Source organism: Alexandromys fortis, unplaced genomic scaffold, assembly GCF_014885135.2.
Source record: "Alexandromys fortis isolate MF-2015 unplaced genomic scaffold, M_Fortis_MF-2015_v1.1 scaffold_94, whole genome shotgun sequence".
Classification (NCBI taxonomy): domain Eukaryota; kingdom Metazoa; phylum Chordata; class Mammalia; order Rodentia; family Cricetidae; genus Alexandromys; species Alexandromys fortis.
The window spans coordinates 2,481,329-2,497,422 of NW_026067979.1; the positions used below are offsets into that span (position 1 = coordinate 2,481,329).

Here is a 16,094-nt window from a genome sequence, read left to right on the forward strand (position 1 = left end):
GAGCATCACAACGTCCCAACATCGCCTGTCCTGTAGTCAGGCATGAGACAACCTCAGATCTGAGAGCAACAACTTCTCTACTCACCACCCTCGACACGCGCGACTTGTGTGGGCCTGGGCCTCCCCATTCACCAGCAGGAGGGAAGGCAGGGTGGAATTTTGTGAACACGTGTGTGTGGGATCCACTTTTCCTGAATATAATGCAGCAAAGGGGGCTGGTGCCGTGAAAATCACATGAGCAAGAGCCATGGGCATGAGAGACCATGGGGTTTTACACCCTGGCTAGTCCCCAGAATCACCTGGGAGCTCTAAGAGCCGGCCCCGTGTGCTGCACTTCCACAGCTGCCTGTGTGGCCTTGGGAGCAGGTACAGCAGGGCACTGCTCTTCCTGAGCTCCCCCCTGACACAACAGCTGCTTCCAAAAGTGGCTCCCATTCTCAGGTTAGATCTGCTGTCAACATGAATTAGATACACGATCACAGCAAAAGGTAGGACATGATGGGAAACAGGAGACCAGCATAATCTCAAACTATCCTTCCACAAAGCGCTTATTAATTACAATGGAAAATAGCAATTTGCAGTGAAGAAACTTGGCAATCATCACAGTCACCAAGTATTTAGGGTTGACAAACCCAGGAGTGAGTCATAGAGCCACCAGGTACATCCTAATAGGACGCACTGAGGAGGACAATGCCACTTCCGTGACACCCTTACCAAAATCAAATAGCAAATCACGAGGGAAACACCAGACAGGCCCAAATTGTAGGATACCATATTAAATCATCATGAAGACGACACAAAAGGTCACGGATGGAGTAGAGTTGGAAGATCAAGCAACTGAATACAAACTCAAGGTTTGCAGAACAATGTGCGTATGTCTGAAGGACCATTGACTCTACTTTATCAATGAGGATGTATACCCAACTTTCTGTCACATTCTCTAATTACAAAAATGTCAACAGTGGCCAAGCCAGATTATGGACAAATGGAAGTTCTAACCAATATTTGCAAGTCTAGAATTACTTCAAAATGAAATTTTGTAAAATATATGAAGTACAGTTTAGGGCAGGAGACATACCTCAGTAAAAACCCTGGGTTCAATTCCCACCAGTGCATAAACCACTGTGGCAGTGCATGCCTGTAATCCCAGGACTCTGGAAGTTAAGGCAAGAGGCTCAGGAGCTCAAGGCTGTCCTTGGCTACCATATCAAGATGAAAACCAGCTGGCCTTTGTGAGACCGTTCTCAGAAATAATAAAGGGTGCCGAAAACCATCTCTCATGAAAAAGATTCTTTTGTATAAACTTTAATTTTTACTAAAGGTGGTGTGTCAGTGCACACTTACAATCCCAGACACAGAGATAGGATACATAGCAAGACCCTGTCAGACCAGGGGCAGGGATTTTAGGGCTGGCAGGATAGCTCAATGGGTAAAGGCACCTGCCATTCAGCCTGATGACCAGAGTTCAATCCCTGGATCCCACGTGGTAGGAGAGAACTGACTTTTCCAAACTATCTTCTGGCCACCCCATGTATGCCATAGCACACACACACACAAAGTAAATAATTTTTTAATTAATTTGGGATTCAAAGAAATAATAGCTATTGAGCTGCACTATTCAAGCCATGCAATGTCACGTCATCAATTTCAAAAGCACCTGTGGGGTGACCATTACTGGTTCTATTTTCCAGGCCATATAAAGAGAAGTGGGGTAGTTACTGTTGTACAAAGTCCCACCGTTGGTAGGTAGGTGGTAATGCACCATTCAACAAGTCTGGTAGGCCCCATCTAAGTTAGAGAAACAACCTTGTCCGTGCGGCCGAACTCTAAGGCTCTTAGCTTCCTCTAGACAGATCTAAGTTTTGTAATCCATCCCTGCCCCTCTGCTTTGGAATCTTCATATCAACAAGTTAGTAACAGTTCCTTTGTACTTCTATTACCAATCAAGGAGAAAATGACAGTTATCATAGATCATACTTTACTCTTAAAGACGTGAACAAATACAGACAACTTACTTTTTGTGTTACACAGCATTAGCTCTTATAACTGCATATGAGTTGATCTGTAAGAATGGCCTCAGACATGATCTCATTTAGTAGATATTAATTTAGGTCCCTAGAAAGACCCCAAAGAGCAATCAAAAAAAGAAAAATAAAAAACATCAGGAGATATATAACCCACCTGAAACTGAGGAAGGACTCATAGCTTGGAGATCTTTAAGCAGTGACACTGAGCAGCTAATTCTATGGCAAAGAGTACAGGGACCCCAAAGATAAAAGGCATTCTATGGTTAGAAAACTATTTAGAGCCACAAACCTGTCCTTCACCTCTGTGCCTGTGACTACCACAAACACCCTGTTCCACACGAGAAAGCACTGGTCCAAAGAGAAATACTTCAATTAGTGACGTTAGAGATCCTCTGCAATGTACTGTATCTTAAGATAAAGAGTAGTAACAAAACCAACGCACGATTCATCACCAAGCGTTTGTGACCAGGGTCCAGGGAGACAGCGCAGCAGGGAACAGTGCTTGTCACCCAAGCCTGAAGGCCTGAGCTGGACTCCCAGAACTTATAGAAGGGTGGCAGAAGAGCAGATTCCAGAAAGTTCTTTTCTGACATCCACAGGCTTGCTGTGGCATGGGTAACGACCCCCACCCACCCACACACATTGATCTCCATAGGCTCTCTGACACACATAACCCCCCCAATACGCACATGCCTAACACCCCCCCACAGATACATACATACATAATAATAATAAAATTTTCAAAAAAAAAAAAAAGAGTTCATCACCAAAGAGCATGTTAAATCCAGCCACACTGAATGATGACATCAACCTCAGCAAATGATCCTTTTTACTGGCTGTCTATCTGAGGAATTCTTGTGACCAGCAAGTTTACCAGTTTTTAATTAAACTTTTAATATATACTATCTGGGCTAGTAAAGTGGCTCAGTGGGAAAGACGTTTGCATGCAAACCTGACAACCTGAGTTCAGTTCCTGGAACCCAAGTGTATAGTCAGTGTTAAGAATCTAGAACCACCTGGGGGATGGAGCCTCTGGGCATGCCTGTGAGGAACTGCCTTCATTACGTCACTTAAGAGACTGCCCACTGTGGGTGGCACCATTCCCTCACTGGGATCCTGCACGTCTAAATGGAGAGAGGAAGCTAAACCGCGTTGAGTGTGCATTGCCTCTGCTTCTCAAGTGTGGTATGATACCACCAGCTGCTCCAAGCTCCTACAGGCTGCTCTGACTTACTCACCATGATGGGGCTTGGTGTGCCTTTGTTCCCTCAAGTTCCTTCTGCCAGAGTATTTTATCATAGCACAGAAAAAGAAAATACCATGGAAATGGAGGAGGAAGATGCTGTACAAGGCTGTCCCTCTGGTAGGCAGGTGCATGTCACAAAATGTGGGCACACACACACGCACACATACATACATACATACACACACACACATACATACATACACACATACACGGCAGTAGATTATTGTAACATAAAAATCCTAATTTATACCAGCTAAGGATACCCCTAACTCAGATCTTTTCCCCAAACCTTAAAATAACCAACCGTTCTGTCAGCGCGTGTGACTGTACTGCAGCGGGCCAGCCCTCTGCACGGTTACTGAGAACTTACCCCACACATGCATGCATTTCCCTCCAGTCCTAACTGTAGTCTCGGAGATAAGTATACCTTCACTTCCAATGAACAGTGGCACTGCGCCAGGTAAACTAGCAAACTGGGGTGCTTCTGGCCAGACAGGGGCGACAGGAAGCCTTTCCAAACTGCCTATTCCCACAGAAGAGCAGCGTATTTCAGAGCCTCGACTCAGCCTAGCCTATAAGCACTGAAGGGTGCTTATCACCTCACACACAGCTTCTGCTAGGTCCCTACACCACAGGACACTGGAGGTCACAAGAGTATAACTCAAAGAGAAAGTTAAGTCTAAAAGGGGTGATGTGCCTGCCCAGTCAGACCTTACTCACACTCACTAACGTAAGAAATATTTCAACCCACTAAGCATCAGGTACCAGAGTGCCCACAGATGCAAAGGAGGATGAAGGATATTTGGTGGGAGAAAGAAGGAAGGGCTGCCACAGAAGCATTCAAGAGGAATCATTTGGGACTAGGGGACTGAGAAGGAACTTCTAAATGAGGAGCTAAACTGAGCCCTAAAGGATGAGCGGGGAGCCCCCAAGAGTAGTGTGGTCCCTCACACTGCTAGGCTGTCACCTGAGGAGATCCGGAAACAAATCATCAGTGTTCAGAACACTGAAAAGATTTCTTTGCTCAGGGTGCAATTTCTGAAGACACAACAGGGCTGCGGAAGGAACAGACCCAGGAAGGCAATGTACGAAGACTTGACTCTCAAGAGTGATGGGAACACAATGTTTTATGAAAGAAGAGACACAGTCCAATCTCACCTTTGAAAATGTTCTCAGGGGGAAAAGAAGAAAGAGTGTGTTCCCTGCTGCCAGTGAGAAGAATAATACATGAGAACGCACGGATGCCTAGATGAAATCACACACATCCCACAAGGAACGCTTGTTTTATCTAAAGAGACAACGTACTAAAGCGAATGCAATAAAAACGCTGCTGTATAACTTGGAATCCCTGGATAGGTTAAGAATTTACAGCATTTGGGTGGCCAAAAAGTAAAACATTTGCTTCATGAGTGGCTCAGATAAATAGTATAAATAATCAAGACTGATTAATAAATGTGACTAATATCCCATATAAATAACTTCCCCAAAGTCCAGTATAAACTAGTTGCTAATCAGTTCCTTCACATTTTTATACAGTTCCCCAAGAACAAAGAAGATAAAGATTAAAGCAATAAGATGATATTTTATCTTTTAAAATATTATGCTTTTGAACCCACAGATCAGTTTTAGAATCATCAAAAGTGAGACAAGCTATATTCCTCATGATGTGATATAAAAATAATGAAATACCCAGGACATATTCTTATCCAGAGATTTCAACCTGAGGCTGGGGAGATGCCTCGGTGGGTAGAGCACCTGCCAGCAAGTACTGGGAGCTGAGTCTGGACGCCCAGAACCCAGGGAGAGCTCCATCTAGGAGAACATACACCGGCACTTCTACGGTGGGCTGGGATGGAGGCAGGGACAGGAGAACTGGAAGTTCATGGGCCAGAGAGCATGGTGTATGGACAAGAAACTATCTCAAACAAGGGGAAAGGAAAAGACCAACACCCAACATTTCCTCTGAGCTCCACCTCAAAGCCTTACTCGCTCACGGGAGACATGCACACACAAAGATGTCAAACCCAGTAACGATAGAGATAACCTATCAATAACTTAAACACTTCATTTCTACCCAGCAGTGGAGGCGCATGCCTTTAATCCCAGCTCTTGGGAGGGGAGGCCAAAGGCAGGAGGATCTCTGTGAGCTCAATGCCAGCCTGGTCTACAGAGCGAATTCCATGACAGACAGGACTACACAGAGAAATCCAGTCTCAAAAAAAAAGTAATTTTCACAATAATCCAATAATACATTCAAAATTAAAATTGAGAAAATCCTGCTATGAAATTATACAACAACTATATAATATTATAAGAATTCTTTCTGGATCCCAACCAATCAGAAAATGTGAACACAGCCTAACATGATATTCAATACAGTAATAGGCGATGTCAAAAATAATTCTGCTTATGCTATTAAGTCTAATCGTTAAGTGAGGATTTTTTTATTTTTACATTTATTTGTTCTATGTATGTGTGTGCACATGCATGTGTCCACAAGTGTGGCAGTCAAAAGGCAACTTGCAGGAGTCTGTTCTCTCCTACTATGTGGGTCCTGGGGACTGAACTTAGGTCAACAGACTTGAGCCATCTCACTGGCCCTTTTAGGTGGTTTTAAAAAAAATCATACCAGTTAAAAATGTACATTAATTATTTTTAAAAGAGACTGTGGGCTGAAGAGATGGCTCCGCAGTCAGAGCGCTGACTGCTCTCACAGAACCTCAGTTCAATACCCAGCACCTACAGCTCACAACAGAGGATCTGGCACCCTCTTATGGCCTCTGTAAACACTGCACACACAGTTGCACATACATGCAGGCAAACACTCATAAAGTAAAAACAAATAAATCATAAAAGAGACAGAGTACCATCATCTGGTGACTCTCGTCAGGAGTTGAACTGCAGAGTTTCCTAAGGGATGAGGCTCATCTTGTACTATAAACTCAAGGAAGGACAGGTGAAGTACAAGGCCACCGGTAGCACTCGGCGTCACTGCAGCCTCTCCACCCCCTCTCCTCCTTGCTGGGCACAGACTAAAAGGCACACTCTGATGCCTGCCTTAGCTTCACCTGCAGTAACCTCAGCTATCAACAGACATGATGGACAAGCTATGCCTACTGTTGTGTGTGCAAGGAAAGGCAGTTGGGATTGGGAGGGTTTGGGAATGTCCCATTCCACATATACAGAAAGAGAGGCATAAGGACAAAGAGGTCACACTAATCCTAACCCTGACAGAGCCACAAGCTGAATGTCAGAGGTGGCCAGCACAGACGCTCCTCCTGGTGCTGGAGCATGGATGTCACGCTCACTGACCTTCCCATGTTCCTTCCTCATGTGAGAGAGATACACATCCCTCTGTGTGAACAGACGGTCACACTCCCAACACGTCCACCCGAGACTGGCCGTCTTCTTCGATTCTGTGGATTTCTTTGCAGGAGATGGAGACTTCTTTTCCAATTTCTCTTTCCCATTCATAGCCTTGGCATCCTCTCTGCTGTGGTTTGTTGAATTCTGAGTTGCAGGCTTAATGCTCAAAGGCAAGTTTATACCCAAGTTTGGAGGCCCTTCAATACTTTTCAATGTTCCATGCATAGACTGCATTATAAAAAGAAAAGAAACGCCTATCATAAGTCACACCAATTCGACAGAATAGCAATTATTCACAAAGTATTTCCCAAACTAAAAATACACATTTTTAAAGGCATAAAGGGCAGTCAGACATGGTGGCACACACCTATAACGCCAGCACTCAGGAGGCAGAGGCAGAAAGATCTCTACACAGCAAGTTCTGGGCCAGCCTGGGCTACAGAGTAATTCTTATCACAAAAAAATTTAAGTAAATCAAGATGAATTAAAAACAATGGAGCCATGACGTGTAGTGGTGCACACCTTTAAACCCAGCACTCAAGAGGTAGAGGCATGCAGATGTCTGTGAATTTGAGGCCACCCTGGTCTATGTAGACAGTTCTAGGCAAGCCAGGGTGGTATTGAGACCCTGTCTCAAAAAAAAACAAAACAAAATAACAACAAAAATGAGGCAGGGAAGGGGGGATAAAGGAAAATTAACTTTCTTTACTTGATGAGAGAGCTCACATGTCAAGGCACATGTGTGGAGATCAGAGGACAATTTGAAGGAACTGGTTCTCTCCTTCTACTGTGTAGTTCCTGGGATGAGACTTGGGCCATCGGGATGGCAGAGGGTACCTTTACCCACTGAGTGATCTCTCCAGTCCCATAAAGAAACATAATAATTAACTTTAATGACTGCTCTAAGCTATGTTTCAGTTTCAACTTTTTAAATTTATTTATTTTGTGAGCATGTGTTTATGTGTGTGGGAGCACACATGCCACACACCACATATGGAAGTGGTGACTCTATTGGGAGTTAAGCATCTCATTCCACCATATGGAATTCAGGATAGTGCTGGAAATCAAACTCAGGTTGTCAGGGGCCTTTACCCACTGAGCCATCTCATTGATCATATCAAGGCCTATCCATCAGTGCCTTTTAACACTCTCTGAAGACAGGACCCTGTACGGGAACATGTTAGTTAACCCCCATCCCCCAGCCAAGAGCAAGTCCTCTGGAGAGGGCTTCACCTTCCCGCTTATAGAACTGTATAAGTAGTCTCACATGCAAAAGAGTATCCAAGGCCCATGATCCAGCAAGCCATGCTACTTCTCACATTCTTGGAATACCTGTAGCCTTTAGGTACAGGCACTGTCAGGATTTGGGGGTAATTTCCACCTCTCAATCACCCGTTCCTGGGAGGAGTATACTGCCTCTATGTGTGTACCCAGTAAGTATTCAAAAAGCCTTTTAAAATTGGGTAGCTGTTTATTATCATTAACAGCCCACAAACGGCCATCCTGAACTCACAGGACTTCAGATGTGGTAGGATAAAATCAGTACAATTTGATTCCTTTTTACCCCTTTGCAGTCCTAAGCATTGCATCTAGGGCTGCACGCATTCCAGGCAAGTACTCCATACTGAGATCTGCACCTTTCTACTTTTTATTTTGAGGCAGTCTCACCAAATTGCCCAGGCTGCCTTGTGCTCACTATTTAGCTCAGGCAAATCCTGAACTTGAGACTCCGTAGCTGCTACGTGCAGTACCACCAGACTCAACTGACGCAACTGATTCTAAAGACTTTTGTTTCTTGTTTTCTGTATTCTAAGGCAACAAGTCTCTCTCAAGACACAGTTATTTGTGAATGGGACCTTCTCTCCTGAAAAGAAGGTAGTTTGCCTCACAAGTTCTGTGCCTACAGAAGTACATTCACAGGAGTTGTCCCTCAGGAGTTCTGAGACCTAGGTCCCTGTTGTCACCAGACCAGCTCTGTGGAAGGCTTGGCCCCAAATTCCTTCTGAGTGGTCAAGGAAGACATTCTAACTCCCCAGGATTCTTTCTTAAGAAAGGGCTTAGCTACACAGTTCAGTATTAGTGGCCTTCTTGCCCCCTGTCCTTCCCAGGAGGAAAAGAGAGTGGTGTGGTAGCCTCTGAGCAGGACAGACAGTTTCCTAAAGTCACACCTTCTTTTCTCCAAGTACATGCCAGACTTCTGTGTGCCCAGAAGGCAGCTAGTCTGTGCCTCAGTATACAACTTACCTGTTTATACTTGTGTGTGTGTATATGTGTGTGTGTGTGTTTCACACGTGTCCATGTGAAGACCAGAGTTCAACCCCAGGAGTCCTCCCTCCATTTTAACAACTGCACTCTCTCTTCAGCCCCTGGGCTTTTTTTAAAAAACAAACAAACAAACAAACAAACAAAAAAACATGTCTAACCATTTTAAAAATAAGGGACAAATTCTCAAGTCTTAAACTTTCCATAAGCTTCAAGACAAATGGAAGAGAGGGCAGGGACACATTTCTCCTCCGTAAAATAACCCTGGGGAAATCACCAAGAAGTGGGGATTCCACCAAGACAAGAAGAGCACTGTGCTGAAATGAAAGTTTCTAAGTTATTTACTGTGTATTTGTCTATACACTGTAAGTAAAACAAAAATCAACTATCTTTAATGAAAGAAATAAAAATGCATCTAGCATGTGCAAGGTCCTACATTTGATCACCAGAAACATCTTTTTAAAATACTAATACAACTTAATTCATTCAGAAATGACTTTCCTTTGGCTCTTGCAACAGCAGCTAACCTAGATGACTATAAGTTAAAAGGTTCAGCTGAAAGTGAATGTCAACATGGAAGGTAAGGACCTACCAAGTAAATATAGACGTATCCTGGGAGAACAGGGACATGCTGTGAATCAGGTAAGAAAGGGTCACCTGAGAGACAGGCAGAAGACAGCGGAAGAGAGAGTGTAAGAGAGACACTGTGTGTGTGTGTGTAAGAGAGAGAGAGAGAGAGAGAGAGAGAGAGAGAGAGAGAGAGAGAGTGAGAGAGAGAGAGTGTGTGAGAGAGAGAGAGAGAGAGTGTGTGTGTGTGTGTGTTAGGGGGGGCAGGGAAAGCCACCCTCCTCAACACCCCCACTCCAGTTCTCCTTTATGACTAACTGCTCACAAGTACCAGGCAAGATAAATATGGAGCAAGTAAGAGCCGCATCATTTTAAACATAAAGATGCCTTAAAGCACTGTGTTTCTATTCTTTCCTACCAAGCATAATGTAACAGGAGTTTAGGACGCTAGCTAGCATGTACATAAAACAAAAACAGCCCCACTGTTTTCCCATCACATAGGCTGGGAAGGGTCCAGATAACTAAAACAATCTCTCTCCATGGTCACGGGATTAGACCATTCTTCCTCAGTCTCTATTCTTTGGGGCCTCTATTTATCCACATTCACTATTACAAGAAGAATCCCCTATCCCACCCACACACCACTTCCTCATGCCAAGCTTAAGTTCCAGAAAGCAAATCTCAGAAGCCTTGGAGAGGCAACTCGCCCCTCCCTGCCTACCTCCTGTTCCGCAGGGGGAAAGAGCGAAGCTAGAACTGAGCAGGAGGGGCACCAGCCTCTAATCCCATTACTTAGGAGGCTGAAGCAGGAGATTTCTGGAAAATCAAGGTCAGCTTGGTTTATGTAGTAAATTCTAGGCAAGCTAGAGTATCATCGTAAGACCCTATCTATTAAAAGGGGGGCGGGGGAGAAAGGAAGGAAAAAGAAAGAAAGCCGAAATTAAGTACCAGCCTTGAGACTGAAAATGGAGCATGTTGCCTCTTTAGGGGCGTGGAGACGAGCATCCAAACAAGGCACTTACACTAACACCCACCCGGGTCCAACACCCAGTCTGCCCTAAGTATTTAAAGCCAGCAGCTCAGTGCCTAAGAGCACTTAATACTTACTTTCTTGCAGAGGACCTGGGTTTGGTTCCTAGCACCTACATGGTGACTCACAACCATCCATAACTCCAGTTTCAAGGGAACTGATACCCTCTTCTGACCTCAGAGGGCACCAGACATGCATATAGTGCCCATACATACATGCAGACAAAACACACATACACATAACATAAAATTGGGGGTGGGGGGAGAAAAGATAACTATGCAGCCCTGGCTAGTCTGGAACTTGCCATGTAGACGAGGCTGGCCTTGAACTCACAGGGATCTTCCACCTGCCTCTGCTACCAATTCAAAGTGTGTGCCATCATGTCCAAACTACATGCTATTTTTTATAGAGTGAAAAATATGAAAGACTAAATCAAATACAATGCAAATTTGAGTGCTTATATGATTTCAAGGGGGAAACCTCAATTTTTCTGAATGCACTAATATTTGTATAAATTAACAAGACTCATCAAAAGTCCTGTTTCCTAATTCCATATGACAGAGTTCTAAAAACAGAACACTACAGAAGCTGTCAAGAGCACATAATGCACTTGCGGAAGACCCGAGTTCAATTCCCAGCACCCACCACACACCATTTACAACTGCCTGTTCCAGATCCAGGAGAATCTGAAGTCTGGTCTCCACGGGCACTCACATGCATATACCCGCACACTGACAAATACACATGGTTAAAACAAAAATAAACCTTATTTCCTTAAAGAAAACTCAAGCCATCATTTTCATGTAAATGAAAAGAGCCCTAATAACCTCATTATTCTTTTAAACCAGAGCATGCACACCAGCTCCTTCTCTGCGTCTTTGGGAGGCAGGGCTCCTCGATAAATGGCACCCCAAAGCTATCTGTGCATAAGGACAGCCTGTGTCCTGGGCCGATATCCATCTATTTCCCTAGGTAGCAGCATGCTTTACAGAAACCTGCCGCTCAGCCAGGGCCCTACGACCATGCATGTATCTGCAGTTCACTTAGACGGGAGGAGAGACGCGCACACACACCTTGATATGGTCCATCATAAGTTGCTTCTGTGCATATAAAAGAGAACAGTCTGGACACTTGAAAACAGACACCTTCTGGTTTTCAATGTGCTGGTCAAAGTGGCGATACAGCAAGGTCTGCAGGGTGAACACAGTGTCGCACATGGAACACTTATAGATTACTCTAGAACAGAAGAAGCGCAGCGAGATACAGTCAGTCAGCCTTGTCTCAAAGGAGCTACGACTTAGCATCTAAAGAACTCGGGAGGTAGAAGCCATTGAAAGAACACAAAGAACATTTTAGCTGTGATACAAACTTTTCAAGACAACTGGCATCTCTCAATTGCAGATAAGTCTTCAATTCTGACTAAGACACATTCAGCGACATTTGTTTAGAGATCTCAATAGCTGACCGTTTTCTGCCTCACAAGGCTTTTGTACGAAATCTCCCAGAACTGATACACACAGCAAGAAACAATCACAATTTCTCTCCTTCCCGCCCTCTTTCCCCTCTTTTAAACAAGGATTGAAAAGACAATACAACCAAACAGTAGCCTTCTAGCCTGAAAAAGGATGTGGGGGCAATTTTTTTGTAAGGTCAAACAAAACAGTACGACTCAATGGTGGTGCCCTAACTAAAAAAAAAAAAAAAAGATTAATGAAATAAAGACACCCAAGCTCTAGTATCTGGACAACCTGCCCCGAGTTTACATTTAAAATCATCAATTTCACACTTGAACATCAACCTTTCTATACCAATTCTCACACAGAAAACTGTACACCAGTACACAATTACAGAGATAAAAAGATGAAAACACACAGCACAGGAGGACCTGATGCTTCCTAAAAATGGCTTTCAGTACCAGTACACTAGACACTATTTCCATACCAAATGCTAATCTAAAGCCACCTCCTTAAATTAATATTCCCAACAAACCTCTTCCACTCGCTTAGACCTCACCTGAAGCTTGGGGGTGGGTGTTTGGTGGCACTGGGGTGTGTATGCAACACTCCCCTTGTATGCAGCTAGGACACAGCAGTGGTCCCTTCCTTATGAACTGCCCTAGGTCACCCTGGTCCTCAAGGAGGGCCTACGGAACCTGCCCCCTTTGAAGAACTGCGGAACAGGCTCAAAGAGACTAGTGAGTAGCTGAGGAAAGAAGGCAAACTGGCTGAAGAGAAAGGTCAGAGGGGAAAAGAAATTTAACTAAAAAAACTGTACAGAAAAGCTGGCAAAAAAAAAAAAAAGCCCCATGAACCTATCTGTATTTTCTGGGTGTGTTCCTAAGATAGCTCCTCATATGGCTGCAAAATCCACTGGGCAATGGTGTGAAAAAAAAAAATGTAATTTAGCCCAGCATGGTGGCGTACGTCTGTAATCCCAGCACTTGGGAAGATAGGGCAGCCCAGCATACTGCAAATATCATCCTGGTCAGGGCTAAACAGCAAAACTACCTCTAAATAATTAATTAATTAGCTTAACTCTCATAGAAGACTTTCTAATTAACTAGAAGGCCACATGTTTTTCCAAGGTCTTGACAAATTGGTCACTTTTCACCTTCAATTGAAGACGGGGAGAAAGATCCAGCTCATTGCTGGCAGGCTTTTCTACCACAGCTGAGCGCTGGTCCCTGTGAGGTCTCACATCACAGCAGCAGGTATCCAAGGATGCTCACTTCCTCGCTGTTTGAAACTGCTTACATGGCGAAGTCTCAGTGTGCAGTGGAATAAAGCATCACACAATCACACAGAGCAACTACGTAAGCATAGCTTTAAAAGACAAAGATTTTCAGGAAAATTCAAACAAGGCAGTATATTATGATATGGGCACATTTCTTTTTTATTAGTGACTTATTGTGTGTGTGTGTGTGTGTGTGTGTGTGTGTGTGTGTGTGTATGCCATACATATATGCCACACATATGCAAGTGTCCTTGGAGGTCGGAAGAGGGTGTTGGATTCCTGGGAGCTGGACTTACAGGCAGTTGGGAGCCTCTGAAACATGAGTGCTAGGAACTGAACCCAGGTCCTCTGGAAGAGCAAGAGAAATTTGTAACCACAGAGCCATCCCTCTAGCCCATGATCACATTTCTTAACAGGCAGAGGAAAGTATAAAATTATCATTGCCTCTAGGGATGGGTAGTATGCGCATGCTCTATTATTCTGTTTATCTTTATCTTACGGGTTTCCCATAATCAAAACACAGTCATTTGACAAAAGAATAGTGTCTGGGTTGCAGGGATGGCTAAGCAGCTCGGAGTATGTAACACACTTGCAGAAGACCCAAGCTTGGTTTCAGCATGGTCCCGTGTCAGGCAGCTCACAACTGCCTGTTAAGCCTAGCTCCAGGGGATCTCTGGCTTCCTGCACTCACATACATGAATACACACACACACACACACACACAAAATTAAAAATTAAAACTAAATCCTTTAAAAAGAACAGCCTCATAATACTGTCTATATGGAAATGCCATAATGAGACCTGTCACTTTGTATGTCCACTTAAAAAATTAGTTTAAAAAAAATATGTGAGTTCAAGGCCAGACTGGTCTGTAAAGAGAGTTCCCCAAACAAATGAGGGGGGCAGGGAGAAGAGTTTTAAGAGAAGCACTGAGATTTACTAGTTGGACTGACTATTCACTTAGGATTCTGTTTCTCAGAACTTCATAAAACCAGGCACGGGACCAGAGAGATGGCTCAGTTATTAAGAGTCTGCACTGTTCTTCTAAAGGACTAGAGTTCCTAGCACCCACATCAAGCAGCTCACAGCTGCTCCTAACTCCGGCTCCAGGAAGATTCAACCCCTCTGGTAATGCATGTATCCACACACATGTGCATAGACATTACACACACACACACACACATACATGATTAAAAATAAATCTTAGAAAAAAAACAGGTATGGCTCTCATTTTCTTCATGGTACATTCTCTTGGGGAAAGATATGAAGCCAAAGATGATAGAGCTACTTTGCATCTGTTGAGGAAGCTGAGGAACAAGCTGTTGATATGTTATGAGGAGCCAAAAGCACTGATAAGCTTCTATGATCCCTCCAAAGGCAGAGAGGCGGTGCGTTCTAGGCTATCCTGACTAGACACAGGCTATCCTGACTACACAGCAAAACCTCATCTTAAAAAGCAAAACAAAAGCACTAAGGACTGTAAAGGGGAAAGGCGTGAGAAATACGGCACAACCAACAGGCTCAACGGAAGCCGACAGTACCACTACTGAGAAAGGTGACTGACTACTGGCTGAGTCCCAGTGTGGCCCACAGAGAAGATGCGCAGTCTCATGCTGCAGGATTCCAGATGACGAGAGCAGGTTCTGGGCTGAGTCCGAGAAACCAAGAACAGATAGGGAAGGCCATTCCAGAAAGAAAAGCTGCTTTTTCTTCTTTTCCTTTTTTTCTTTTCTTTCTTTTTTTTTTTTTTTTTTTTTCGTGAGGGGCGGAGGTGTCTAGGCAGCTGGAACAATCTGAATCCAAAATCCAATCTGTGAACTGGCTGGCACAGTGAGCAACACTGGCCTGACCAGGGGCTGTGCACTCATGACTTTTACGAGTGTGCTTTTGTAAAGGGAAGAACACGCTGAGGTAACAGGTCATAATGTCCTGTTACTCCAAGGATGAGGAGAGTGGTTATGAGCTGGACCAGGTCGTGTAAAAATGCCAGCAACCAGGACTCTGAGCGAAGGCACCCCTGAGTTCTCAGTACACACTGACAACATTTTTGTGGGGCAAGAACCATTAAAAGTAGCAGTAACTACTAAGTAGCTGCTAAAAACTAGAAACAGCAAAGGACAAAGCTACCACGAATCACAAGCACGGCTTTAAGAACAAATTATGAACATGAAGCAAACTTCGCAGTGACAGTGGGAAGGCCTGAGAGAAAACAGTCTGCTATGGGAGAAATGGGGAGGCTTCCCAAACTGGGGGTGGGAGGGACAAAGGCAGAGATCAGCAAGCGGGGGCCCTCAAGTCCGCAGTGTGTGTATGTTGGGGTGGGAATAATTTGGAGCTGGGAAACATGAGGGACTGGACAGCCAGACCATTTTGGGTAGGAGGATATCAAAGCAGACAACAGGCCCAGCCAGCTCCTTGGACACTGCTGTACACGTGTGGGATACAAAAACAATTAAGTTGGAGCTCTAAGCCCTGAGATTCCGATGTGAGCAGCTGATTAAACACCACAGGCACATGAAGCACTGATCTCCACACTGTGGCTGGTTCTCGTAGCCCTGCCGAGGTAAACTGACATTACCTCCTGGTCCCACGTGGCACAGTAAGAGTCAGAGACCTGAGGCCATTTGTTTGATGTCATAAATAAATAAATAAATAAATAAATAAATAAATAAATAAATAAATTTTGGTGCTGAGTTCTCTTTCCCAGGACCTAGGGGGTCCCCTTCCATGCTAATAGTGTAATACTATAGGCCTTACTTCTCAGGGGCTTGTTCCAAATCTGTCTCTTATATAGCTCTTAACTTGGGAACTGTCATGTGCTTAAAATGAAATAAATTACCCAGCAATTATTAAGAGTTCAAAG

The 16,094-nt window shown here is 44.2% G+C and overlaps 1 protein-coding gene across 16 annotated transcripts in view; it reads right to left on the reverse strand.

The window, feature by feature from the left end:
- Znf532 (zinc finger protein 532) overlaps positions 1-16,094 on the reverse strand; it is a 96,767-nt gene that overhangs the window by 19,065 nt on the left and 61,608 nt on the right. For 15 of the 16 annotated variants that reach the window (XM_050157869.1, XM_050157863.1, XM_050157867.1 and 12 more), the window contains 2 exons: positions 11,572-11,734; positions 6,586-6,867 (listed from right to left, as the gene is read on the reverse strand). The exons of the other annotated variant lie outside the window; for it this stretch is intronic. In XM_050157869.1, the coding sequence (XP_050013826.1) occupies positions 6,586-6,867; positions 11,572-11,734 (445 nt within the window). The remainder of the gene's footprint in view (positions 1-6,585; positions 6,868-11,571; positions 11,735-16,094) is intronic. 16 annotated transcript variants of the gene reach the window in all.